Here is a 27582-nt window from a genome sequence, read left to right as displayed (position 1 = left end):
CCAGATGATTTTTGTTTGTTTTTTACTTCTCATTACAATCGCCTGAGCTTGGAAATTCCTCAGAGCAGGAAACTTTTGAGTCAGATTCCCCTTTGTTCTGAGTACCCTATAACTGACCTGTTACTAAGGAGATGTTACAAGCATCTGTAGCCCAGAATCTGTAGCCCAGAGTCCAAGAGCTGATATCCAAGGAATCTACTCTCCTCTTCATTTATGAGAAAGCATTATCATCATCATCATCATCGCCGTCACCATCATCATCACCACTAGCACTTATGTAGTGTTTTGAACATTGTAGATTATTTCCAATTTTCCCACATATACCCTGTTTAGATATAATTGTTTGCCTATTGTCTTCCCCATTAGACTGGGGTTTTCTTGAGAGCAGGAACTGTTTTTTGCCTTTCTTTGTATTCCCAGCACTTAGCATAGCACTTGGCAAATAGTAGATGCTTAATAAATGTTTATTGTTTGACAGATCTCACAAATATTATCTGATCCTCACAACAATCCTAGGAAATATGTACTATAGGAAAAGGTAAAATGAAAGCATTATGGGACTGAAGATTTGCAGTAACCAATCTAAGAACAGATAATGCACACTTGGGATAAATAAGAATTAGTAGCAATCTACACAAAAATAAGACTAATGATGCCTTCTTTGTAGTATTGTGGTGAAAATCAAATGAGATAATATTTGTAAATTATCTCCATTTTACAGATGAGGAAACTAAGATAGAGGTTAAGGGACTTGACCAAGGTCACACAGGTAATAAATACCTGAGATCTTGAATTTAGGTCTTCCTTACTCCCTGTCCAGCACTCTATCCACTGTATTACTTCAACATGTCTAGCTCAGAGACCAGATTTCTTTCTCTTTAAAATTGCATGTGCACTTTGAAATTTTCTTGTATATGGGGATACCACACTGTATTGGGTTTTTTAAGCATCAAGATGGAAGGCTTCTGGTTTGGTCCCAACTCTGCTACTGAAGAGCTGTTTGATCCTGAGCAAATCATCTAACTTCCCTGGGATGAGACTTCTTTCTGTATAAAATGAAGCGAGAACTATGGATGAGGGAAGCTGGGCTGGCTCTCTAAAGGCTCCTTCTGAATGGTAGATTTTGTTCCCTATGAGAAAATGGGGATGGGAGAGGTGGCTGATAAACATTTGGACAACCTTGTGTTCTGGTAGGTTATTAGGAACTATTCTCCTTTCTCTACCACCGTTTAATGACGCTACAAGTCAAAAACTTCATGAGGCTTATCTCTGGCTCTCATCCAGTTGTTTCCCTTTATAAACAGTCCAAGGTTCTGGTTTCCATCAAGAACCTCTAAAAAAGACAGTCTTCCACCCCACAGCTGTCCTGAACACTGCAACACATTAAGTGTGGAGTCGATTGGAATCCAGAACACATTTCCTACCCCATCTCCAACTCTTGACTCATTCCTGACACAAACTCCTTCTTGCCCAAGAATGTTCCCTCAGAATATCAAATAACTTCCCAAGGATTCACTTCCTTTACCTGATATCCACCATCCAGATGGAGGCTGCAGCCAGATCAATCTAGGGTAGTGTCAGCCAGGAATTATTTGGCCTAAGCTAACACCATAATGAGTCTTTGTTCCCAGAACCCACACTGTCAACCAAGGCAAAGGGCCAAGTTATGTGAGGATGCAAAAGGAAAGTATTATGGGATTGAACATTTGAAGTAACCAGTTTAAGAACAGATAATCCGCCCTGGGTTAAATAAGAATCAGTATCCACTGATACAAAAATGAGGATAATAACATCTTCTTTGTGGTATTGTGGTGAAGATCAAATGGGATAATATTTGTAAAAAGCTATTAACATAGTACCTGTTACATAGTAAGTGCTACATAATGTTTATTCCCTTCCCTTATATTTTGCTTTCCCTGTGAGTTCAGGAAGGTAACATAACTTCTTTTGGCCCTATTGCCTCATCTGGAAAGATGGGTGGCCTGGATGGTCCATTTCTTGGGGACATGCTCTCCCATAGTCTCCTCATCTAACCTCTGCTGCTACTTTGAGAATTTGTTATTTACTTTCAGGTAGATTTGCTTCTTCTCTTTACTCAGGTAGAGGGGCTGCCCAAGTGGAGATGTCCTGTGCCTCTGGGTGCCATGGCTGTTTCCAAACTGCCCTTCCCATGGATTTGGTGATTACATGTCCAGGCTGCTCTCTTGACTTATTCCTAAACCTTCCAACACTGTAAGAGAGCACAAAGCACCAGAAGGACCAGGCAGAGGCTGTAATCCCCCAGTCAATAAGTAGGCAGGTGGGCATCATAAGGTCTGTGTTATTATAGCCTCAACTCTGTCAGAGACAAGTCCCTTTGCCTGTCTGGGACCCAGTTTCTTCATCTGTTAAAAAAGAAAAGACAAGACTGCCCTAAGTGACTGTTAAGGACTTACTCAGTAGAAGAAAGAAAACTGAACATCTAGATATGATCTCCTCTGTGCCAGGGAAGTTACAGGAAGTTTCCCTACTTGCCCTCTCCAGCCTCCCACAAGTGTTTTTCCAACCCCGTACGATCAGAAAGATCAGAAATAACTGGGCTTCACTTTGACTCTTACTCATGTGTTTCTTCTCTTTAAACAATTCCAGAATTCTGATTTCTGCCAAGGGTTCTCCCAAGAAGACATACCTCCTGACTTTGTAGCCCCATGGCAGTGCCTTCATAGAGCGACAGCCAAAATTTAAATTTTGTTTTTCTTTTTCCCCAAAAAATACTCAAACTTGAGTTGCACCTTGCCCCCTGCCTTTCTTCCCTTTCCTAAGAATGTTCCCTCTAAGTCTTTTACAAAGGTTCCTCATTAACGTGGTTCACAGGATATAGAAGTAAAGTAGATGGAGAAGGATGTTCGCTAAGAATTCAGGCAAATGCTGGCTTTTCTTTTGGAGAAGTGTTTTATAGAGGACCACTTCTTCTTTTTGTGAGATGGCTTGAGGTTATCCCTGACCTGACAGTCAGGAGAATTGGACAAGTATCCTTCAGACCAAAATTTCCTGATTTGGGGAACCCTCACTAATTATGCTTTCATTTGTAAAATGACCAGCCAGGACTAGGTTAATCAGTGAATAAACATTTTAAGTGCCTACTGTGTGCTATGTACTGTCCTGGGGATGCAAAGAAAGGCAAGAAGCAATCTCTATCCTCGTGGGAATTTATAATCTAAGGGGAAAGACAAGCTAGAAAGTAAAGAAGTGGAGGGAAAAGAATGGGGGAAAGGGGATGATGGTGTCCAGGGGAGTTTGGCTAGTGAGAAAGGAAGGGTTGACTGGCCTGGGTGCTTGCCACTCTCTGCAGTCACCTCTGAGGCTCTAAGCTCCAAGACACCAGCCTGTGACTCAGAACTGGCACTTTCTGGTCACCTTGAGGGAACCATCTGGATCGAGTTGGCCAGGCTGGTGGCTCCTAAATTCCTGTGCCCCCTGGTGGCCATCTGGAGTAGTACAATATTGAGAAAAAATTCTAGACAAGGGTATTGTGCTGGGGAGAATTGCTGTTTTTGCCAGACTTCCTACAACAACAATAACAACAACAATAATAATAACAATCATTGATATAGCACTTAGTAAGAAAGAGTGAATGGCCAGCCCCAAAGGTCCAAAGCTAAATAAATATGTTCTCCTGATCTCCTGTAGCAGGGGCTCTGTGGATAAGGATGCTGGACCCAAATTCAAATATGACCTTAGACACTCACAAGCTGTGTGACCCTGGGTAGGTCATTTATTCTGCCTCAGTTTCCTCACCTGTAAAAACCTCTCTGGGTTGTTACGAGGATCAAACATACATAGGTTTTTTTTTTTACTTTTTTTACATTTTTACAAACTATTTTTTACATAGTTGTAAAAAATGCTCAGCATATAGTATGTGCCATGTACCTGCTCGTTCCTTTCCCTTCTGTTTTGCTGCCTCTGTAAGTTTGCTCTGTGGACCTATGTCCTCATCTGCAAAGTGACAGAGGTCTATTCAGCGATTCCCATCACGCTAACCATCAACTGTTTTGGAAGGAAGTGGCTTAACACAGTCCCAAGTGCATTGACTCTTGAATCAGAGGACTTGAGATCGAATCCCACCTCTGGGTAGCCATTTGACCATGGGTATTTGCCTCTTAACCTTCCTGGTCTTGGTTGTTTCATCATAAAATTAGAAGTGTTAGGTGATTTCTGAGATTCCTCGCACCTCTCTCTGTGATCCATCCTAATCTAGAAGATCAGGAAGTAGATTTCCTTGAAGGACCTTTTGGGGGAGGGGGATAGAAGGTAGAAAAACTGTACCTATGGTTCTCCGGTGTCTCCCTCCAGCAACGGAGATTGGCCCCTGCTCTACAACTTATGGTGGTCTGGATTTGTCTGAAAGGATTTAGGGTCATTTGGCCAGAATGAACCAGAAGCAGGACATCTCTCTCTGCTACCCAGGCACTCTGTGGACATGGAAGCAGAGATTTAGACCTGAAAAAGACCATACTGGACCCTCCTCATTTTGGAGAGGAGAAAACTGATGCCAAAGAGAATTGGAGTTGCCCAAAGCCACATAGATAGTATGAGATGGCAGAGCCATGATTCCAATTCAGGTCTTCTAATTCCAAGTCTTGGGCTTCCTTCCTACCTCCCTATCAGCAGATGAGATCCACAAATCCTTCCCTCCCTTTTGCCTGTCCTGTACCACTGACTCCTTGGGGAAAATGGTGGGTATAAAAGTAAGGGCAATCTGTAGACTTCAGCCCTGGGTAGCTGCTGAGTGGAATAGGACTGGGGAAAAGGTTTCCATTCTCAGGATGGAGCTGGGGAGCTGCCTCTCGACCTCCATTCTTGTCCCATTCTAATGGAACAGCAAATTAGCTGCATCCAGCAGGGCAAGGGCAAAGGGATTCTCTAGTACATCCATTCCAGGGGTGACCCTGTGCCCCAGATCTAGCTGCACCTAGCCTGAGGATGGCCTCTAGGGTCTAGGAACTGGAATATCCAACTATTTGGGAGTGCTACCTCCATCCATTCAGGCTTATACATGCTGAGTCAGCACAGAGTTTTCCAAACTTCCTAAAGCAAGCTCCAAGGAATACCTACTGCAGCTGGTCAAAGCATTTGCAAAAACCTCTGCTCATTGGCAAAAAAAAAAAAAAAAACTCATTCCACATTCAAGTTTGCACCAGCCTGAGGCAGCTGACATTTTGAGTTTCTCTTCTTTATTCTGCCTACTCATCATCCTCCTTTTCACACTCTTAGCTCAGACATCCTTAGGACTCCTGTTCTCCTTCCTAAGGCACAGAGTTCCAAGTAAACCAACTTTGAAAGCAGGAGAAGCAACAGGTAGCGCTGCTTCAGCAAGCCCGATTTCTTGTCTGGGCCAGGGCTTTTTCCGTGACCATTCAGCGTGAAGATGCTGTTTTCTGGGACCAGCCCAAGAACATGGGGGGGGGGGTTCTTGGTGCCCCTCCCCACTCTGTTGGAGGGATGACACACAGTCACTTATGGATGTGTTTCCTTCTCCAGCTGAGCTCTCTCCAGGCAGTCCAGCTCGAGCAGCAGCAAGAGACGGCGAGGTCCAGAGGAAAGGGGAGCTGGGATCGGGGCCCAGCACCCAGAATGGCTGTGTGGACATTTCTCTGGATCCATGCGACCTTCAGCCTCTGGCTCTTCAGCTTCGTTGGGGCCATTGAGGTGCCTCTGGATCGTGAGTCCTGATCTTTCCTCTTCTCTTCTCCCAGTGATTTTGTTATGCATGCATGGGGGAAAGGGAAACATGGGGGACCTGAGATAAAAAGGAAGGAAGGGGGATTTGGGGAGAAAATGAGCTGTGACAGTACGGGGTAGTAATTACAGGGATAGTCAGGACATAAGCTTGGTTTTCTCTTAGACCAATTAGTAGTTAGCCTATCAGAAAAATTATTGTGTAACAGAAGTTATGAAAATGTAGCCTCCCAAATATTATGGATGAGCACATTGATCATTGGCCCTGAAGGAAGGCATTGAATTGGACAAGCCCAGGAGAAAGTACCCAGAGGCTTGAGCCAGGTCCTACTTTACCCTCCCCAGTCCTACAAATATTCTTGGCTCGGCTATCAAAGCGGAATTTTCAAGTAACATTTCAGCACATTCAGCTAGCTCCCACACATCGTCTCACTGGTGCTTTGGGAGAGAAGGTGCCTTCCCTGTTCCTGAGATCATTGAAGCTCAAACTAAAGGATCTGGGCTCCTAAGGAGTCAGAAGAGGAGGGCAGGGACAACTGGGAAGGGGTTTGTCTTGGCTAACAACTGCCACCAGATGGGACATTACAAGAGAGCCAAGTTATAATACTGATATCAGGAGAACAAGAGCTTCTTTCTTATCAGCTCTGTGATAACCGTAGAAGTGAACCACATTTTACTGTATCCTCAGAGGATGTAATTGTTTCCTCAGTGTAATCAAGCCAGTGTTTATAGTGGCAAGGGGCTTATTTGGCAGTTACTCATCCTCTTCCCAACAGTTGCCTAAGGTTGATGGTTCAAACAGCAACATAATAGAAATGCTACCCATATTGGAACTTGGTGACTCCTCCTAAGTATTTTGTACTGTATACCCAGACTAACCTTGCCTGTTGAGCTTCTTTCGCTATGATACCAGTTGTTAATTAAGTGTTGTTGAATTTTGTTTTATTTTGTGTTGGGGGGGGTGTGCATGCTGGGAGTGGGAGGGGGGAATCAGGTCATGATGAAAGAAACCTCAAGATCCTTTCTAGCTCTTCAATGCCAGGATTCTCAGCCATTTTGCCCAAAAGTCTGCATCTATCAGAAGATGGTAAGGCACAATACCTAAAATGTCAACCTTTCCTTCTCCACCTGTAGCTGAAAGGGTATCAGGCAGAAAAAAGATTTACTCATGGGAAAGAAAGGAAACCTGCTGTCAGAATTCTTCCTTGGTCTCTGGCCTTTCTGCACAATTAGCCACCAAGATGTCTCAGCAGAGGCCCATATTCTTGACCCCTCCCTGACTTTTCCTTAACTGAATTGAAGTTGTCATCTTCTCCATCATCATCATCATTTTTTCCCCATTCTGCCCTATCCACCAATTTCCAGAGTCCACATCCTCACATAAGCCAGCCATATTAGTAATTCATTATCCATTAAAAGGATAAGAACCATTTCTTCAAATTTCCAGCCTCAGAGACTCCACTTAAGGGGTGAGTTCTGTTGGTAAAAGACTGTCTATGGTTCTAGGGCAGACCTAGAGTCTTGAATTATTTTTCTTGCCCAGACTTAGGACAAGTTTTTTAAAGTTAGGTTTAACTTTTAAAGTTAGTTGGTTAGCTTGGTACATCAGGTAGAGTTATCAACTTGGAATTAGTCTAAGTCCTGCCTCAGACATGTATAAGCAGTGTGTCCTTAGGCAAGTCCATTTAGCCTATGCCAGCTTCAATTTCCTCATCTGTAAAAATAAGGGTAATAATATTCTCTACCTCACAGGGTTTTATTAAGATCATATGTAAATCCTTGAAGTGCTATACAAATAAATGCTAGCTACATTATCATTATTATTATTATTATTAGGGAACCTCTAGTGAGAAACATTCATAGATAATTATATTGTAACTTATCTTTGAGAGTTGATTATAGATTAATTGATTATTAAGAGTCACATACCCAGTATATGTCAAGGCCTGTATTTGAACTCAGTTCTTCTTAATTCTAAGGCGGGTTCTCTTTGCCACTATTCTTAAAATAATGATAGTTGCCATTTATATAATGCTTTACATGGCCCATTAATTAATCCTCACAAGAACCCTGTGGTATTTTTTACAGAATGTGGTATTTTACACAATGGGAAATTGAGACTCAGAAGGATTATGTGAAATTACGTGATTTACCTATGATCATACAATTAATAAGTGTCAGAGGTTGAATTTGACTCCAGGATTCTTTTGGTCCAAGTTCAGCACTCTATCCACCAAATCCCAGTGTCTCTTTCTGTACTTCTGGTGGTTTTAATGAGAGGCTCTTCCCATAACGTGTGGATGCTAGTGGCTCAAGGAGAGTTTCTCATTAACAGACCTAGGCAGACAGTATAATAAGGCTCTCGATGAGGCCATGTCTCTGGGGAGCAAAGGAAATTAGGTTATCTAGAAAGTAGTGAAGGCTCATTTCTCTTCTGCATCTCCCCCCTCCCCATCTCTGCTCTCACCTGCCACCTTCTTCTTCCCTGGGGCCTGTGGGCACAGAGCCTCCAAATCTATAAATAAATTGCTCCAGAATCTGCTAAAACAGCTGGATCTCTGTAGAGGCAGCCAATACAACCACGGGCAATCTCCATAGTAGCACCTTTCTGACAAAGAACACCCAAATCATAAGGCTGAAGGCACTTTCAAGGTCATCCAGTAATAATTCTTAATGTAAGGGGTGAAGATTTCAGGTGCTCCATGAATTTGGATGGGGAAAAAAAGACATCTTGATTTTTTAAAACTAACTTTCAATTTCTTTTGTATTCTTATATGTTTCATTTTATACATTCAAAAATGTTATTCTCAAAAGGTGTCCATGCTATAAATTGAGGCCCAGAAAAGTTTTGAATGACTTGTCCAAGGTCAAATAAATTAATGACAGGGTTATTATAGCTAAATCTCGAGTTTCCTTATATTTGGAATAATCTCATTCTGTTATTTTACTTTAAATAAAATATTCTAAGGAAGCTTGGGTAAGAGGAAAGGATGATAGATCCCTTCTCTACCTGCCCCTTTACCCAAGGTTCCTTATAATGTTTTATTCAAAGTAAAATAACACAGAGAAAAACCAAGACCCAGAGAAAGTAAATGGCTCATGTAGAAAATTAGTAAAGGGTCAGGATGAACAACACTGTTCTCTCCATCTAGTGTTGGCCTTCTACTTGGACTGTCATGTCTCCTACTGGTTTTATTTCATCCTTCTTGATGTCTGGGGGAGCCCTTAGATAAGTGACTAGGCCCTTTCTGCTCCAGAGACTGGTCTAGCTGAGCCTGTGCCCCACTGCAAGGCAAACCACAGGTCCTAAACGTGGGCAGTCCCATATACTCGGTGTCTATCATTTGCAGTCCTACAGAGAGACCTCGGCCATCAGCCAGAGAGATACCTCCACACAAAAGAAATTGGCAGCTGCAAAACCATGCAAGGCAACAGAAACCTGATCCCCCAGATAAGACCCAAAACCTTTCTGAGGAGGCCCCCCTTTTTTTCCTCCTTCTGGACCTTAAACAACAGATGTCATCCCAGAGTTAGCCGAGTCCGTCCATCAGCCACCCTATGTGCCTCAGACATAATAGAATGTGCTTGGGATCTAGTATCAATCTTGCCTTGTGATCTCTGCTGGCTTACAGGGGCTCTGGAGTGACATGGCCCCAGAGAACCCCAGAGCCTGCCGCTAGCAGTTCCATTTTCCCCATTTCTTGACGATGTAATGTTTTTGCTCCTTGTCTGGCCCAAGGATCCAGAGTTTTCCACTGTCACGGAGCCCAGGGTCTCCACACAAATCCCCATTGATGCATGCAATGCCCTGCTCTGCATTAGCCCACTGAGTCAGCTCCCCAATCCTACTGTCTTTCCTCCCTCACCAACCTCAAGCAGAACAGTGTGACCTTTGCAGAAAGCAAAGAATGGTCTGGCCAGTCAGGGTAGTTTGCCAAGAAGCGAGTCCGCTGGCGTCCTTCCCCCATTTCCTCCCCCTACTCCCTCCGGAGACTCAGCATTTTTCTCTTAGGTCCTCACGGAGAGGGCGGTCCAGGCAGGAGGCTCACTTTGTGCCCTAACCCCAAGCCTGACCTTCAGAAATGGGCTCCCACTGAGCAACAGCCTAAGACACTGTCCACATCAGAGCAGACTCCTAACTCAGGAAAAGAAAGGAGGCATTTGAACAAAAGAAATCAAACATGGGTCTCCCTTGCATCTGTCTTTACCCCCCTGCCCCACAGAGCCCGATTGGAGAACTCTTCCTCCCCTTTGGGAATTCCAAGGGCAAAGGCATTCTTTTCTTGACGTGACCATAAAGGAACCCCAATGGCAAGAGAGAGGGGCAGGTGGTATGGCCTTGGAGTCTCCAAATCACACGTAGGAAGGAGTTTGGCTGTACAGAATGTGTGAATTTATTTATAATCCTCATCTTCTGGTCAGACAGCTTTCACATGGTAGATTAAGTGCAGGCCTTTCTTTGGGGTCCATTCAGCCCTGGTAATTAATTCTTTAATTATACTTCAGTGACTCCAGATGTCATTCCCCTGTGGAGCAAGAAGCCCCCAGCCAGCTGTTCTTCCTCCCCCTGCCCTGGATGTCTTGGTATTCTTTGCTGCCCCATGGATGTTTTTGTAGGTAGTATAATCAGAAAAATAATAGTGCTTTCAGGCCTTCCAGCCATCCCCTGCTTCTCTGGTCCCTGAATATCGGGGGAAGAGAGAGAGGCTGCCTGATGTCCTGATTGGCTCCAGAAGAGGCAGCAAGATGGAATGAAAAGATCACTGGACAATTGTGCTTTAATTAGCTATGTGACCTTGGTGAAGCCCATTTAAGCCCATAGGCCTTAGCTTCTTCATTTATGAGAAAATAAGGTTGAATTAAATGATGTCTAGGGTCCCTTCTAACTCTGGTCTCTTATGCATATATAAAGTAAAAGCTTGACACTTAGTTCCTTCTTAATGAACATATAGAAGAAAAGGGATAACACAGAATTTCCAGACCTTGAAATCATTCTTTGTGATACCTGTAGCAATGGAAGATATATGTTCTCTAGAAACCAGAATCCCTGGCAGGGAGGAAGTGCAGAGTGGTGGAAAGAACAATTTGGAGACCTAAACTTGAGTGAGTCCTACGTTGGTCCTGTTATTAGTTATTTGTCGTGTGACGTTAGGTATTTTATAACAACCCTGTGAGGTAAGTGCTATTATTATGCCCATTTCACAGATAGGGAAACTGAGGCTGAGAATGGTTCAATTACTTGCTCATGGTCACACAGCTGGTAAGTCTCTGCATTAAGATTTGAACTTGGGTCCAGCACTCTTCTGACTGATTTAAGTCCAATTCTCCCATTTTGACAGATGAAACAGCTTGCTGGTAACTTGATAAGAGTACTGCAGAAATTCACCAGTTGTATGATCTTGGGCAGATAACTTAACCAATTTCAGCCTCAGTTTCCTATTTGTAAAACATGAATCATAATATAACCTCACAGGGTTGTTACAAAGTGCTCTGTGAGACCTCAAAGTGCTATATAAATGCTAGCTACTGAGAGATCAGTTTCCTTCTTTCTTGGATTTCTATCTAGAAATTGAGCTAGTTACCACTCTTAAACAATCACAAAAAATGTTCAGATCCAGGAAAATACTGTCCCTTCAAGAGTAAATCAGACAGGGAAAGGAAAAGTTCAGGGAAAGGAAAAGTCAATGGCCTCATTCCCATCTCAGCCATAATTCTCTAGGAAATATTGCCATTTTTCCACCTCACCCTCTTATACCTAACTCTCTTTGGCTTTTGACATTTTCCTAATTCTTCTAGTTTATTCTCTAGCATGAAGTCCACAGACTTTGTCGATTCCCCCAAAAAGACCTCTTTGGACTATTCATTCAGTAATGGTGGAGGCTTGTTTCTCTCCCCAAAGTCTTTATTTTATCTCTGTCTTTCTTCCTCCAGGACTAACCCTAGGCAAAACGTAAAATATGGCAAAGTCTCTCTTCTGTAACCTAAGTTCACCCTTTCTGGCCTTTTATGATGGAAAAATTAATATTTTAAATTTTTCCTTATGTGATCATACTTCTTACAGTATATGGTGTAGTAACAAACCCTTCACTCCTCTCACTAATCCTCCTTTTTCACTTTTCTATCTCCTTATAAACTCATAAAATTTCAGACGCAGGTCATCTGTTTGATTCCCCTACCTCATGCAGGAATCACCTCCATCACAAGGGGAGAAGCACTATAATGGAACAGAAAGAGCAATGGATGGGGCTTGAATGGCATCTCTTCCTTGTGGGTGATCCCTTCCATCTCAGACATTCTTTCATTCTATGAAAATCTTTGCTATATAGCCTCTCTGTGAATACTTCCAGAGACAGGGAATTTAAGACTTCACAACCATTCCACCTTCAAGTAATTCTCATTATTAGAAATCTTTCTTTTGTTATTTCTAGTTTGGCTTTATGTTAATCATCCTGGGTATCTCCTCTTTCTTCCCTCTTTCCATGACTTCTTCCCGCTTCTCTATCTTTTGTTGGTCCTTACTGACCCCTCCATCCCATATTTTCTGAGTTCTTGATAATTTTCCTTCAAATCAAGCTAGGACACAATCTGACAACAGAAATATCCTGACAGCTGTTCCATATACTCTAACAGCCTTTCTAGCTTCTACCATAATCCCTCTTAGAAAAAAATTAAAACCTTAGCATAGTATCACAACTTTTAAACAACGTGTCAAAAGTAAATAAAAGTGTTATGTTGCATTCACCTAGCAGAAGTGATAAATATAAGCATATCACCCCTAATTGCTGACTACTTCCAACATCCCAGACAGTCAAACAAAACAAAATTTCCAAATTAATGTGCTGATTCAAAACTAAACCCAAAAAGATTAAGGAACTGGGACCCCTCCCTTATTTTGAATGGGATCAGAGCCCTACAAAAAATTGGGTATCAGTTTTGTTTTATTTCCAGGTCTTTCCAAACAGAAATAAAATATCCATGACACACTATTCATTAGAACAAAATTACATTACATTACCACAATTCACCTGGTCTTTAGAGGTTGTTTATGAAGGTTGGTGGGAGGAAGGGAGTTCTGGAACTCTTCCTGAGTTCCTCTGGGAGAGAAGAAAGAAATGTAGGAGAGAAGATGGACCCTTGAGGTCCTTGAGACCTCAGTCTTCTTGGGATGTCTCATCTTCAACCTGGTACCACCAACCTTCCCTCACTTTGACATTGCTCAACTCCCACCCTCTCTTACACCATGGTGGCATCCATTCTCTGATCAACTGATAAAATCTTTGTCATTTGGGTGTCTATAATAGATTCCAGCTGTCTCAGAGATTTTGTTCAATTTAGCATCCACACTTCATTGAGAATGTCAGCTTTTCCTACTTTGTCAGACTTTGGACTTCCAGCACCAAAGAACTTTCTACAGCTCTCCCTACCCCTCATTATAGGATGTGAGCAGTAGAATTATAACACAGTGTATCAACCTTCTCTTCCCTGTGTATCCTCCCTGGTTCCTTCACTGATCCTTGTGTTGGGAAAAGAGAAAAATCCAGCTCTTTCTTGTCCTTCTGTTCCCATCCCACCCCCACCCCATGTCCCTGCATGCTGGGATTGAGTAGAAATGTAAGACATTATGATAACCATTGTTCTTCTTTTCTCCCCTACCCCTACAATGCTAACCCATCGGAACTAACAGCAAACATTCAAAATGAGCGTAAGTTCCACCCTTGGTCTTCTGGGTCTGAACTATTGGTCACTGCTTGCTGCCTGCTGGGGGTGGAGGGAAGGAGGGTCCACTTTCTTGGGCAAGTATCCTCTGGAACCCTCCGAGCATCCTGACTCCTAAAAATACTATCTGCTAAAAGCTCCCATAAGTTGTATCTACTTTCAGGGTTGGGCAGGGATTCCTCCCCTGGGCTAGGGTCACTTTGGTCAAAGTCCCTACATGGGTTGTGGGGAAGTGGAAAAGCAAGACACATAGACAGTCACAGTGGACCCCTTTCTTCCTGTGATAGAAAGGAAAAGAAAGACTATGATGCAATCATCCTGTTGTAAGCAAGGAAAGAAAAAAATGGGATTTAGGTAAAGGCTCAAGTTGGTGAGTCTGGGAGACATGGTACAAGAATCATAGAGTAGTATGTGGGAGCTCCAGCATCCAAGGACCCAGAGAGAGGAACTAGCTTTAGCTTCACAGAAACAGGGAGTGTCCTCTCAGCAAGTTCTTTGGGACACTTAAGGCAGCTCTGGCTCTATCCTCAGTTATGGAGCAGTTACCACTTGGTAACTATCTGACAGAGACAATATGGTAGAATATCAGCTTTGAATTCAAAGGAGTTGGGTTCAAATGGTACCCCCAGCACTCATGGTCTGCATGACTTTAGGTAACTCACAGGCCCTTATCAATAAATTGAGATGACCTCCAAGGTCACTTCCAACTCCATATTAATGATTGAATTCCATAATCTAGAATTAGCTGACAGCTGAATGGAGACTTCAGTGCCAGAGATGCCTGTTAAGTTTGCAAAGCTCTGAGAGGACTTGTTCCTTCCTAGAGGGAGTATCTGTTAGGTCCTTGTATTCCCCTTCCTTGAATTCCCATCTGTGAACCTGACTTCAGAGAAGACTCTGAAGTACACCACCAGACATCCCTCAGTATAAACACCAATTCCTCTGTCAGTAGCTCTCACATCCCCGCCCAGAAGTAGTCAGAGATTCCACCACTACAGCCCATTCTTTTTCTTATGTGTACTATTACAGTATCTCAGCCCCCAACCATCACCAAGCAGTCAGTGAAAAATTACATCGTGGACCCTCGGGATAACATCCTCATTGAGTGTGAAGCTAAAGGAAACCCTGCCCCCAGGTAAGTTCATTGACAGGTAAAGTCTGAAGGTCTGGAGGGGATGGGGAGAATGGACCAAAGGGACCTTGAAAGGGGGATTTTCCATACTATCTAGATGAGAGCTTAGACCTAGAACGGACTTAGAAATCATTTATTTAATTCAGCTCTTTAATTTTACCAATGAGGGAATGAAGCTTAAACAGGTTATACAGGTAGCAAGGTTCATCTTAGAATCCAGGGTTCTTGATTTGCAGAACCTTCTCCTTTCTGTTATGTATTTAGCATCTGAAGGACTTGGTTTTGAGTTCTGGCCCTGCCATTCACTAGCCACATGACCTTGGATTAAGGCCTCCCACATCCCTTAGTTTTCTCATCCAAAAAAATGGCTTCCTAGGGGAGCTATGAAACCTGGAGAGTCTATAAAGGGCTTTGTAAACCTTAAAAATCCTATATAAATATTGACTATCATTATTATAGATACTCTATTATCTTTCATCAGTCATTTTCATTTAACCAGCAAATAATTCTTCCTAACTTATAAATGAAGGCTCTTATGATAGAACTCATTTCTTTTTACTGTGGTCTCATCAAAGCAATTGCAGTATAAATCTATAATTCCAAAGATGAGTCAGGGTTGAATATATGTTAAGGGAGAGCAAATAAGAGAAAAAGAGCCAAGTTTATCTTTATATAGTAAGTATATCCTTACTAAGGAGTTAAGAGAAGGAGAAGGAAGTGATGAAATAAAAAGTCAGACCAATAAGCATTAATTAAGTACCTGCTCTGTGCAAGCATTAAGTATCTACACAATAATACATAGAATTTTATATGACACTATAATAAGTGCTAAGGACACAGAGAAAGACAAAAAAAATCTATATTTTTTGCTCAAGGAGCTCAGAGAACAATGAGAGAGAAAACATGAAAATATTTGAGTACAAATAAACTATATGCAGAACAAATTGGAGATATCCCCAGAAAGAAGGCACTAGACACTAGAATTAAGGGGAATTGGGAAAGGCTTCTTGAAAAAGATGAGTTTTAAGCTGGTTCTTGAAGGAAGCCAGGGAAGCCAGGGGGCTTCCCACACATGGGGGATATGTCAAAAAAAGTTTCTAGGGTGACATCTGGGTGGTAAATCTGGGTGACAGAAAAGTTGGTGATAGTAACAGGAAAATTAGGAATAGATGATGGCTTTGGGAGGTGAGGAAGATAATGAGTTCCATTTTGGATATGTTGAGTTTAAGATGTCTAAGGAACATCTTGTTCAAGATGTTCAGTATTCAGTTGGACATATAAGTCTAGAGGCTCATGAGAGAGCTTGGGGTTGGATAAATTGATCAAAAAATAATGAGCATAAAGCTGATAGTTGAATCTATGGGAGCTGAAGAGATCATCAAGTGAAAATAATGTAGAGAGAGAAGAGGAAAGGGCCCAGGAATGAGCTTTAGGGACTACCCATGCTTAATGGGTACAACTTGGATAGATTTATCAAAAGAGATGGAGTAGTAGTCAGAAAGGGAGGAGGAGGAGAATCTGGAGAAAGAAGTATGAAAAACTAAGGAGAAGAGAATGATTGATGGTGTCCAAAACTGAAGAAAGGTCAAGAATGATGAAGATTGAGAAAAGACTATTAGATCTGGCAATTAGGAGAGCAAAGAAACTTTGTTTAGAACTGTTTGAATCGAATTGAAGTCAGAAATCAGACTTCAGAAAGAGATTGAGAGGAATGGAAGTGGAAATACCAATTGTAGAAGGCCTTCTCAAGGACAAGAAAGGGAAAGACGAGAAGATGATAGCTAATGGGGATAGATGGTCAAGGGAGAGTTTTTTGAGCATACATAGGCAGTGGGAAAGCAGCCAGTAGACAGGGAAAGTAAGAGAATGGGGATAATAGAGGAGACAATCTTCTGGAGAGAAAGAAGACAGAAAGGAAAGGGATCACTTGTGCAGGAAGAAAAGCTGGCCTTAGTAAAGAGAAGGGTTTGGGAGGTGGGAAAGGATTGCCTTACTGCACTGACAGCCAAGTTGAGATTATGTAATATAAATTTGTAGTGGACCTAGTTAGCATGGTCTCATGATTTTCTTCAGCTTCATTTAGCATTGCATAAGTAGGAAACGCAGCGAAGTAAGAGATCATAGGACCATAGATGGAGAAATAGAAGGCACCTTAGAAATTACCTAGTCCAGCTCTCTCGTTTTACAGATGAGGAAACGGAAGGTCAGAGTGGTTATGCCCTTGGTCAAGGAGATTGCAGTCTAATGAGAAAAACAACTTGCCAACAGTACAAATAAAATATATTCAGGATAAATTGAAGATAGTAAGTAGTAGGATTTGAATATAAGCCTTCTGACTCTAAATCTAAGGGAGTGTGGTATTTTGAGTCAAGGAAAGAGAAGAAAATATCAAATACTATGGGGAAGTAAAAATACCCATAGATTAATGTCAATCTAGAGGGAAATCTCCATTGGTGAATTCCACCCTGTCTTGCCCAATACATTTTTGTCATCTAAAATTAACTAATAAATAAACATTTATTAAGTGTCGCCTATGTATTAGGCACTGTGCTAGGTGCTAGGGATACAAAAAGAAGCAAAAGACAGAACCTGTGCTTAACGAGCTTACAGTCATAGGATGATGAAGATAAGTCCAGAGTTCTAGCTTTGCCACTGTCTGGCTGTGTGACTTCACTTAGTTTCTTTTAGCCTCTTCTCTGAATTAAACTAGATGGTCTTCTAGGCGCCTTTCAATTCTGACAATCTGTGACTCTTTGGGGGTTCATTTAAGATCAGAAGGCCATTGGACAGGTCAAATAAGGGGCTTGCTGAATGTTTGGAGGATCCAGGTTATTTCTTCAATAACCTCAAGCAAAGAAAAATTATTCCTCCCAGGAAGGGGGAGAGGCCCCAGCAGGAATACTGACAAAGGTGATCTTGCTTCTGGCATTAGTTTTGATGGCCCTAATTCAAGGCAAGTGAAACTATGTCTGATTGCCTCTCTAATGCAGGGATTCTTCATCTTTTTTTTTTTTTTTTTTTGGTGACATAAACTCTTTTGACAATCTGGAAAAATCTATGAACCCTTTTCAGAAGAGTGGTTTATCCATTCATAATTCACGTACATGATAGATAATATAAATGTGGAATATGAATAATTAATAATTTGTAATTAATTGTTGTCCTATTAATAATTAATTTTAGTGAAAAGTTAGTGAAAATAAAAGATGTAAATTTTTCCCCATTCAAGTTCATCATTAACTTGATGGCTCCCTGTTTTAAAGAGGAAGTAGATTAAGTAGCTTTGTGGTTCAAAGAACTGACATTAGAAGAAGAGCATCAAGAATGATGAAGTGATGCCCAGTGTTCTCAGTCTAGAGCCTTGGTCCCTTCCTTGTTCTTCTGCCACTGTCTCCTTTCACTCCACAGTTTCCAATGGACACGAAATAGCCGGTTCTTCAACGTGGCCAAGGACCCTCGGGTGTCAATGTTTCGCCGGTCAGGGACACTGGTGATTGACTTCCGGAGTGGTGGACGACCCGAAGAGTATGAGGGAGAATACCAGTGCTTTGCACGCAACAAGTTTGGGACGGCCCTATCTAACAGGATCTTTCTGCAGGTGTCAAGTGAGTTACTTTGGGGTAGCATCTGGCAGAGATAAAGTTAGGTTATGTGGCTCCTTGGGAAAACCATGGAGAGATGGTTTGGGAAAGATCATTCTGGCCAAGAAAAATGGTCTCCACCCTTTATCTAGCTTTCCTAACTAATTATACAATTCTAATTCTTAGCATCACTGAGGCCATCTCACCCATTCCCCTGCCTCCAGACAGTAGACCCTCACTTTCTGTGTACCATTGTGTGTGTGTATGTGTGAGAGTGAGAGTAAAATAGAGAGGGGGAGAAGAAGGGAGGGAGGGAGGGAGAAAGAAAAGAAGGGAGGGAGAGAAAAAGACAGGGAGAGGGAGAGAGACAGGGAGATTCAGGGGGATGGAATGCTAAGAGGAAGAAAAAAGTTTCAGAAGTCAATATAAAAACATCTTGATACCCTACTCTGACTGATACTGGGTGTTAAGTGGCAAATGGATAAGAGATGGGATAATCTAGAAGAAATTCAACTCAGAGTTAAGATCAGTTTTACTCTTACTCTGTCTCATTTGCTTCATCCTGCCCTCATTGCCCTCCCACTCTGCCCTTCTCTCACCCTCCTTGTTTCCCTGCCTCATTTCTCTCCTCTCTCTTCCAGTTCTTACCCCCTCTCACCTCTTCTTTTAACCTTTTCTCTCTCCCCCGTTCCCATCCTGTTCTCATCAACCACCTTCTATTCCCCACAGAGTCACCCCTGTGGCCCAAGGAAAACCTGGATCCTGTAGTGGTTCAAGAGGGAGCCCCCCTGACCCTCCAGTGCAACCCCCCTCCTGGACTGCCATCTCCTGTCATCTTCTGGATGAGCAGCTGTAAGTCTCACTGGGAGAGGAAGATGCAGAGGAAAGAGGGGAGGTAGTTTGGAGTGAATTAGGAGGATCTAAGTCACCTCATGGTCCTCCAGGTGGGAAGACTCTTATGGGAAACAGAGTCCAATGAATAAGATGGCAAGAGATGAGTTAATAGTAAATCACCACATTCAATGAATAGCAAGACATTCAATGCTGGGCTTGGCCATCCTGTGACATACTGTGGTAGAGGTGGAGATATTCCTACTTTCTATAGAGGAATAATGGGAGGGACATGTTGAGAGCAGAGGGATGTGGAATTATCATTCTGGGAGCTATTTATGCCTCAGCTATTGCTTTGTTTCAGCAGTGAATGATTTATTTAATCCCTTGGTTCCTCCTCCCCACTAAAGTGAGTCTAGTAAGATACAGAGATGTATGTTGAAGATATGTTTTGTAGAGAGAATGGGAAAATATCCTTATTTGAAGACCTGCTAATGACAAATGATGAAGGAGCACAGATTCTGAGTTATTTTTTCCCTCTCTCTTCTGTTTCCCCTGTGACCATGACATTACCTGGTCTTGAGGCAAAATCTGTGGCTGTGAGCCAGCATTATTCTCTGTGTAGAATTAACAGGCCCATGCGGGGGATCACACTTCACTCCCATGGCATCATTAGCAGCATAGGTGAGGCAAGGGATAGATTGTTGAATTTGAAAAGAGGAAGAGGAGTTCTAAACCTAGCTCAGACATTAATTGTGTGGCCTTGGGCAAGTGACATCTTCTCTTGGTCTCAGTTTACTCACCTATAAAATGAAAATAATAATAGTACCTACCTCATGGAGTAGTTGTAAGAATCAAATAAGACAACCTATACAAAATACTTTAATTTAAAGCATCAACTAAATGCTAGATGTTATTTTTATCATTATTAATTGAGAACAAAATACTTGGAAAGAACTATTAGAAAATTAGGAGACTGCAACCTTACATATATAGTCTCACCAAGAGCATTGTTTTTTGAATCTTATTTTCTCCTGGAAGACATATCACTTGTGATGGGGGTGGGGGAGCTAAAAGGGAAAAGGGAATAACATTCATTCATTTCATAAATATGAATGGAATTAGCATTCTTTAACTATTAAATCAGTTATTACTCACCCAAATGGATAACTCTTGATCAGTTTTGAGATTTAAATATAAAGAGTTCAAGAAGATCTACCTTCCTGAGTTCAAATCTAACCTCAAATACTTACTAGCTCTGTGACCTTGGACAAGTCACTTAATCCTATTTACCTCAGTTTTCTCATCTGTAAAATGAGCTGGAGTAGGAAATGGCATACCATGCCAGTATCTCTGCCAAGAAAACCCCAAATGGGGTCACAAAGAGTCAGACATGACTGAATAATGACTAAACGACAACAATAAAAGTCAACAAAATGTTGTTTTAATTTACAGTCTGAGGGCCTGGGTTCCAATCTTGGTTTTAACTTGTGTAACCTCTCTGAATCAGAACACGAGGAATTTAGACTAGATGACTTCTATGTCCTTTCCAGTTCTGAAATCCTAGAATCAATTCAGTTCCACATGATCTTGCCATTGGTCCAGGGAGCCATGATCCTCTGAGCCCCTGGTTCCATGGCTGCCTATGTACGATGGAAAGAATCTGGGCTAAGTACCTTCTAACCAAGTGCTTCCTTATTTCAGCCATGGAGCCTATTAATCAGGACAAGCGTGTCTCCCAAGGCCAGAATGGGGATCTGTACTTCTCTAATGTGATGCTTCAGGATGCCAAGACTGACTACAGCTGCAATGCCCGCTTCCACTTTACGCATACCATCCAGCAGAAAAATCCATTCACGCTCAAGGTCCTTACCAGTAAGTGTGACCCAAAGCCTGGAAAGAGACTTGAGGAGGCGGGAGGAGAAGGGATAAGGCTTCAATCAAGCTGGAGCTCCCTAGTCCCCTAGTTCTTTGTAATTAATCTTTCTTTTTTTAAATTTATTTATTTTTAATACATTGCTTTATGAATCATGTTGGGAGAGAAAAATCAGATCAAAATGGAGAAACCATGAGAGAGATTAAAAAAAGAAAAAGAAATGAACATAGCATGTGTTGATTTACATTTAGTCTCCATAGTTCTTTTTCTGCATGCAGATGGTACTTTCTGTCCAAAGTCGATCGGGATTATTTTGGATGCAATGGGTCTTCCTCAGGCTTCCCATGGTCATAGTTCCTGGAACTGCTTTTTTTGCCCAGAGAATGGCATATTCCAAGACCTGATGCTGAAGTTGGCCTTTAACCTTTTCCTAAATTGTCGCCTAGCATCATTATCACATGCTTCATGTCTAGCCAAAAATAGGATTAGCCAATTTTTAATGATCTCTCCTCAAAAGTCCTTTTGTATATGGCTTTAGAATGCATCATCATTCTCCCCGTGACTACCCTGGTCGTTATGGTGTTTCCTTCCCAGTTCTATCTGACTGATATAAAACACTGCGTTCCTTGAGCCCACGCTGCCTGAGGGCAGACAGCCTGGAGATGTGCTGAGTAGCAAGGAAAAGTTGGGCTCCTATCAAACCTTTGCCACAGGGACCTTCAAAGGCCTGCCTCCCCTGTCTGTCCATCCAAGATTGGATGTCCCCGAAATACTTAAGCTGCAAGATCCACAGCTTCAGATCGCGAACATTCTATTCTATGTCTAAACAATCCCCTTCTAAGGGGACCTGGGGGAGGCAGGAAAGGAAGCAGAATAAAGAAGCAGGGTTGACTTAAACAGGTTTCTAGAAGAGTGATGTTTTTTCTCCCTGCTTTCTGAAGTCACCATGGTTGCTTGTGGGGCTGCCAAGATAGGGGGTGGGTGAGAGACTGTCTGCTAAAGCACCCTCCTGACTAGACTTGGAGAACCCATAGTCTGGGGCTCTTATTTCATTTTTTTTTATTTCTTTGTTGCCTGGAAACAAAAACAACAAAGAAGATTGTACTAGGGGACCTTAAGTGAGAACCCAGAACTGATGGCGTCCTTGCTCTAGTTCATCCTCCTGCTCTGCCTGCCACTTGTCCATGTCCTTCTGCTTTCAGACCCTGCTTTTCTGTCTCCTCTTCATGCTGCCCTTTATCTGTTCTTCCTTCTCCTCCTTCTCTCTGCTGTCCACTACTCTGTCCCATCCTCTTCTGCCTGTTTCTGTCTCTTTCTATCTTTTCTTTTTGTCCTTGTGTACATTACTCTGTGATGCTGGGTTAGTCAATCCTTAATCAATCACTCTGTTCTGAGAGAGACAGACATGTCACTCTGTAATGTGTGCTCTGGGGACAGTAGCATTGGAAGGGCTCAGGTCCAATTTTCATGGGGATTTGTTAAAACAGCTGGAGCAGGTTGGGAAACTGGAGAGTCCTTGTAATTGCCATGATCTAAGAATAGCTGTGGGGACTCTTTGGGTTCATTTTCCAGCCTCATTCCCCATTCCTCACACACTCATCCCTCCCTAGTTTCCTCCTACTTTTGCCAAGTCCAGGAAGAAACCTCTTCCCAGAGAAGAAATCTAGGTTGTCCAAAATGCCTCTGCAATCCAAGCCAGGACAGGGGCCCACCAATTGGCAGATTGAAGGACAATGCAGTATAGGCCTAGGACATGGGAGCATCCCCAGTGAGGCAGGAGTCAGCCTTGAAGCCATGGGACCATGAGGTAGAAAAAGGATGTATTCATCTATAATGGCCTTGGTTTGAGCCCATGAAAAGAAAATGCATGATGGATTGTTTGTATTCAATAAGAATACCCATGCACTCCTCAAACTACTGGGATGATGGAAGGTAATGGCTTTATTTTGAGCATATGAAAAGAAAATATATGATGGACTGTATGTATTCAATAAGAATATCCATGCACTCCTCAAACTACTGGGATGATGGAGGATAATGACCTTGGTTTGAGCACATGAAAAGAAAATGCATGATGGGCTGTATGTATTCAATAAGAATACCTTTTTTTCTTTTGTCTTTTAAAACTTTCTTTATATTGCCCACCAAGGTTTCAGAGAAAGTGGGAGGGAGCTATTCTGCTGGAAGGAGGGATATGAGGGAATGAACTTAGTAGTGCTAAGAAATCCCCCTGCTTAATCAAGTTAAGAAGGCAAGAAAAGGAGAAAAGAAGAATGTAGAATACAACCAGAAATGGGTGACTTAGCTTAGAAGTGGAGCTTAGAATAACTGTTCTTTAGAACTAGAAGGGAGGTACCCCTGTTCCACAGAAGAGAGCATTGGTATTTCTTCCCTCCCACTTTGGCTATGAGACTCTTGCAGCTTCCTAGTGTGTTCTTAGGGACAGACCTGGCTGGGAAGTAGCTTTGACCTTCTCAGACAACCCAGTTCTGAGTGCCATTATCCAGAACATCACCATTCTGCCTTCTTTGTACATGAAAGTTAAAGAAATTTTGAAAGCACAGAGTTTTTCTCAGATCTTTAAAAACAAAGGCTGGGAGTATGGGGTTGGCAAAGTAGAAAGGAAGTGCTCAAAGGGACCATTTCTCAACCCACTGGCTCAGATTTGTATTTGTACAGAGAATATTTCATCTCAGCCAATATTTAGTTACCTGCAGCTTAGAAAAGGAGAAAGGGCATGGCTTGTCTAAATACAACTTTTATTTGACTTTGGATTGAAGAAAGGTTAAAGGGAACCAATTTCTCAAAAAGATGCGTACGAGTTTGTTCTTGGCCCAGTCCCTAGTCAGCCCTAGGTCTTTCCAAGGACACGCTTCTGTCTAGCTTTCTGGCAAGGATGCTCTCAGACTGGTTTCTGGGATTGTATGTTATGTGCTGAACAACGGGTGCCGAGCTATGTTCTCCTTAAGAACTTTTGATGGAGCCCTAAAAAGAGAAAAGTTCTCATAGCTAGAAATGAGGGCTTTTAGATAACCTTCCTTCCCAGTATAGTCACCAAATCTCAGCTCTCACCATACTACACACTGCCCTGCCTCTCAGTCCTGACTTTTCTGTATTCCCCTTTTCTGGGTCACATTAGATAATGTTAACAACTAGACTGGAAGCTGCAGAAAGGCAGGACTGTCTCATCTAAACTTTGTGATCTATCTCCCACTGTGTCTAGCACATTGCTTTGCACACAGTAATAAATTTAATAAATAGTTGTTGAATGAATACTTAAAGGAACCTGAAGCTCAGGGAAAAAATGGGTCTGAGTTTTCCCCATTAAGGTTCAGTAACTTCTTCCAGGGCAGACTAATTAATAGGACCTAATCCTTTATCACAAATTTTGCTCAACTAAATAACTTCAAATAGTGCAAAGCCTTCAAAGCCAGGAGTCTGACCCTTATATTTCTGAAGAATATTTCAATACAACAAAATCTCAGGATAATGAAGGCGTTGAGACACCTCCATTGAAGTTAATTGTAATAAGATTTTGATCTCAATCCAAATATGCAAATTTTCTGGCACATCCATCTGCCCCTTCTGGCAGCAGACTGTGTTCCTGGATTCTCTGAGATGATGGTTTGGCTAACATCAGCATCACCACCCCTACTCTTTCCCAATTACACTGGCCACTGTCAGAACTTGAAACCAGTGTCCAAGAAAGAGTTAGTGGTTAAAAAAAAAAAGGACATTTAGGGTCATTTGTATGACTCTCCTCCCCTCTTCCAAAGGACCAGTGTGGCCCTGTCTTTGAGGAGAGATTGGGAGCCTGTCTGGAGCCTTAGGGCCAGAAAGGCATCCTAGTTTCAAATAAAAGCAAACTGGGTTGGTTTGTTCATTGGAAACCAAGTCTTTGTGCTTGATTTATCCTAAATAAATCTCTTTTTACTCTCGGCTCTTGGATCCAGGACTTCATTTGCAAACATTTCTCAGACCAGAACTTTCCTACTTCCAACCTTCCCTAAGTTTCTCCCCATTTTTAAAGCTCAAATCTCGCAGCTATTGGGAAAACTGTCTGTGAAATAGTAGACATCCTCTTAATGGGGACATCTTTCTGCTGAGAGTCTTCTGTTAGGCAGCAGCTAAACCCAGAGGAGAACTGGGGTGCTATTCGTGAGTTCTCCATCAGCCCATAGTTGGAGTATGTTTCTAAGGGATCTCAGTCCCACTGCTGATGCTGGCTACTCTTGATCTCTTCTTATTTAAAAAAGGATTTCTCCACTACTACCATCGACACTTTCCTGCTCCCTGTGGTCTTAATCTTCATCTGATAGGATTTGGGTGTCTCTTCCCATCAATACTTCTCCTATTTAGGCCATCTTTTATCTCTGGCTACCTTCAACGAGGTGACCAACCCACTTTCCCAGGAACTGGAGGACTTTATAAATAATGAACTGTTCTTAGGGGTAGCCCAGTAGAGTCAGAAAAATGCTCATTCATACCCTGCCTCACACGCTTCCTAGCTGTGACTCTGAGCAAAGTCATCATCTCTCTCAGTCTCAGTCTCTAAAATAATGACAATATTACCTTACTCCATAGGATTGTTGTGAGGATCACAACACATGTAAGGAGCTTTGCAAAGCTAAAAGTGCTACATGAATGCTAGCTATCGTTATCACATTTTAAAAAGAAGGTAGTTCTTTATTGACTTATTTATTGTCAATATTTAATTTTAATATTTAATAAAATTTAATAAAAAATCAACATTTATTGACTTTAAAATAGTCTGACTAATAATAACAATCATAATAACTTAATTATAAAACATACAAGGTGGTTAATGGATAGAGTGGTGGATTTGAGGTCAAGAAGACCTGAATTCAAATCCTGCCGCAGATATTTATGAGCTGTATGACCCTGGGCATGTTTCTCATTTATAAAGTGAGACAGTTTTAACTCGATGATTTAGCCTGAGCTTCCTTCCACCTACAGTCCTATGATGCACTTTCACATATATTTCATATGCTCTCACACAATGATGCTATGATGTATGAGCTTTCTTGTACTCAGGCACAGTTTAAGTACTTCTCCGAGGATTTCTTCTTAATAAGTAGCAAAGCTAGACCTCCAACCTAAGGCTTTAAAATCCACATCCATTAGCAGGCTTAATTCTTTTGAACCCAAGCTTTCTCATCTGTGAAATGGATATAATAGCTCCTGCCCACTGACCTATTGTGCAACACACATCAACTTTGTGTAAACCATTTCAGAAAACATAAAGTCCTATGCAGATGTCTGGTATGATGGTAGTGGTGACAGTTGCCCTCAATGTTCAGAAATGTTCTTTCCACTTTTTTGTCATTTTTCCTTATCTTCATCTCTTGCATGATTTCGTCTTCCTTCACCCCATTTGGAGCTGGGCTGTGTTGCTTGTTCAGTACCAAAAAAATCCCAGACTTTCTTTTCTGAATTTCTTTTCATATCTTTTTTTTTTTTTTTTGCAAGAGACCTTTGCTTTGGTCTTCAAAAATGGTTGTTTTTTGTGGCTTCTCCTTTCTATTCTGCCTCTTACTGTTTATGCTGCCCTTGATTTTTCTGTTGCCTCCTGTTTGCTCATGTTCTTTTGTTTATTACAGACCATCCCCATAATGATTCGTCCTTAAGAAATCATACTGACATATACAGTGGTGAGTCCAAGAGACTGTAACCATACACCTGTGCTGTATGTAACTACACCTTTGCTAACTTGGGTTTTCTAACCTCACTGACGACTCTGGAACATCTGTGGGCTAACCAGTCCAAGAGTCCATTGGGTTACAGAATAAGGGCACTCAGCTGCCTACTCTTAATTGTTTCCTTTTGGAAAATTCATTTGTATCTTTTTTTTAGTGGGGTGAGAACAGATAGTATCGGATGGCAAGATGCCTCGCAACTTAGTGTCTCCTACATCAGAGCAAAGGGTTGTGCTTTAGGAGTGCTTCAAATCAGGGCAATGTCTGCACAAGTTTGTAGAATTCAGCAAAATCTTGGGTATTTGTGGCAAGTGCTTGCCATCTTTCTTTGGAAAGACCTGAGAGCTTGCCAGTCTCATTAAGTCAAAAGAAAGAAGAGGAAATTGATTTTTGCTGGTGTTGAGAGAGCACTGGGAGTTTTGTAGTATATATGAAGTCAGTCTTTCATTATTTGAAAATGGATTTACTTTGCTGATTACTTTAGTGTCTTGGGACCAATTCATCACCATCTCATAGCTAGGTCCCATGCCTGTTTAGAGTAAGACCAGTAGGGAGAATGTATTCAGATCTCAGATCTACTTCTGAGTTCACTTTCAAGTTAAAAATGGGATGAAGTTAAAAATTTCATTCTTTTCTATTATCCATGTTTCTTCTTTCTTTAGTGTAAATAATAGAGAATTAAGGGTAAGTACTCAGAACTCAAGTCTCCCCATACTCCACACATACTCCATGTAAGAAGCAGGTACTCTAGGGAGCAAGAGTGCTATAGGGATAAGGGCACTGAGCTTGGGGTAGATCTGGATTTTAAGGGCACCTCTGCCATTTGTTATCTGTGAGACACTAAACAATTTACTTCTCTTTTCTGGGTCTCAGACTTCTTATTTGAAAGGTGAGAGAGTTGAATTAGATCAGGAGTTCTTAACCTTTTTTGTGTCATGAACCCCTTGGGTGGTCTGGTAAAGTATAGATCCCTTCTCAGAATTATGGCTAATTAAATGCTTAAAATAAAGC

General features: G+C 41.8%; 1 protein-coding gene across 7 annotated transcripts in view; it reads left to right on the top strand.

The window, feature by feature from the left end:
• NFASC (neurofascin) overlaps nt 1–27582 on the top strand; it is a 252192-nt gene that overhangs the window by 142117 nt on the left and 82493 nt on the right. For 5 of the 7 annotated variants that reach the window (XM_051998553.1, XM_051998552.1, XM_051998551.1 and 2 more), the window contains exons 4-9: nt 5521–5701; nt 13403–13420; nt 14464–14569; nt 17975–18171; nt 18877–18999; nt 20683–20853. In XM_051998553.1, the coding sequence (XP_051854513.1) occupies nt 5521–5701; nt 13403–13420; nt 14464–14569; nt 17975–18171; nt 18877–18999; nt 20683–20853 (796 nt within the window). The remainder of the gene's footprint in view (nt 1–5520; nt 5702–13402; nt 13421–14463; nt 14570–17974; nt 18172–18876; nt 19000–20682; nt 20854–27582) is intronic. The other 2 variants (XM_051998554.1, XM_051998549.1) reach the window with 1 other exon arrangement.

The sequence above is a fragment of the Antechinus flavipes genome, chromosome 4 (assembly GCF_016432865.1).
Source record: "Antechinus flavipes isolate AdamAnt ecotype Samford, QLD, Australia chromosome 4, AdamAnt_v2, whole genome shotgun sequence".
Classification (NCBI taxonomy): domain Eukaryota; kingdom Metazoa; phylum Chordata; class Mammalia; order Dasyuromorphia; family Dasyuridae; genus Antechinus; species Antechinus flavipes.
This window is presented reverse-complemented; position numbering and strand designations above follow the sequence as displayed.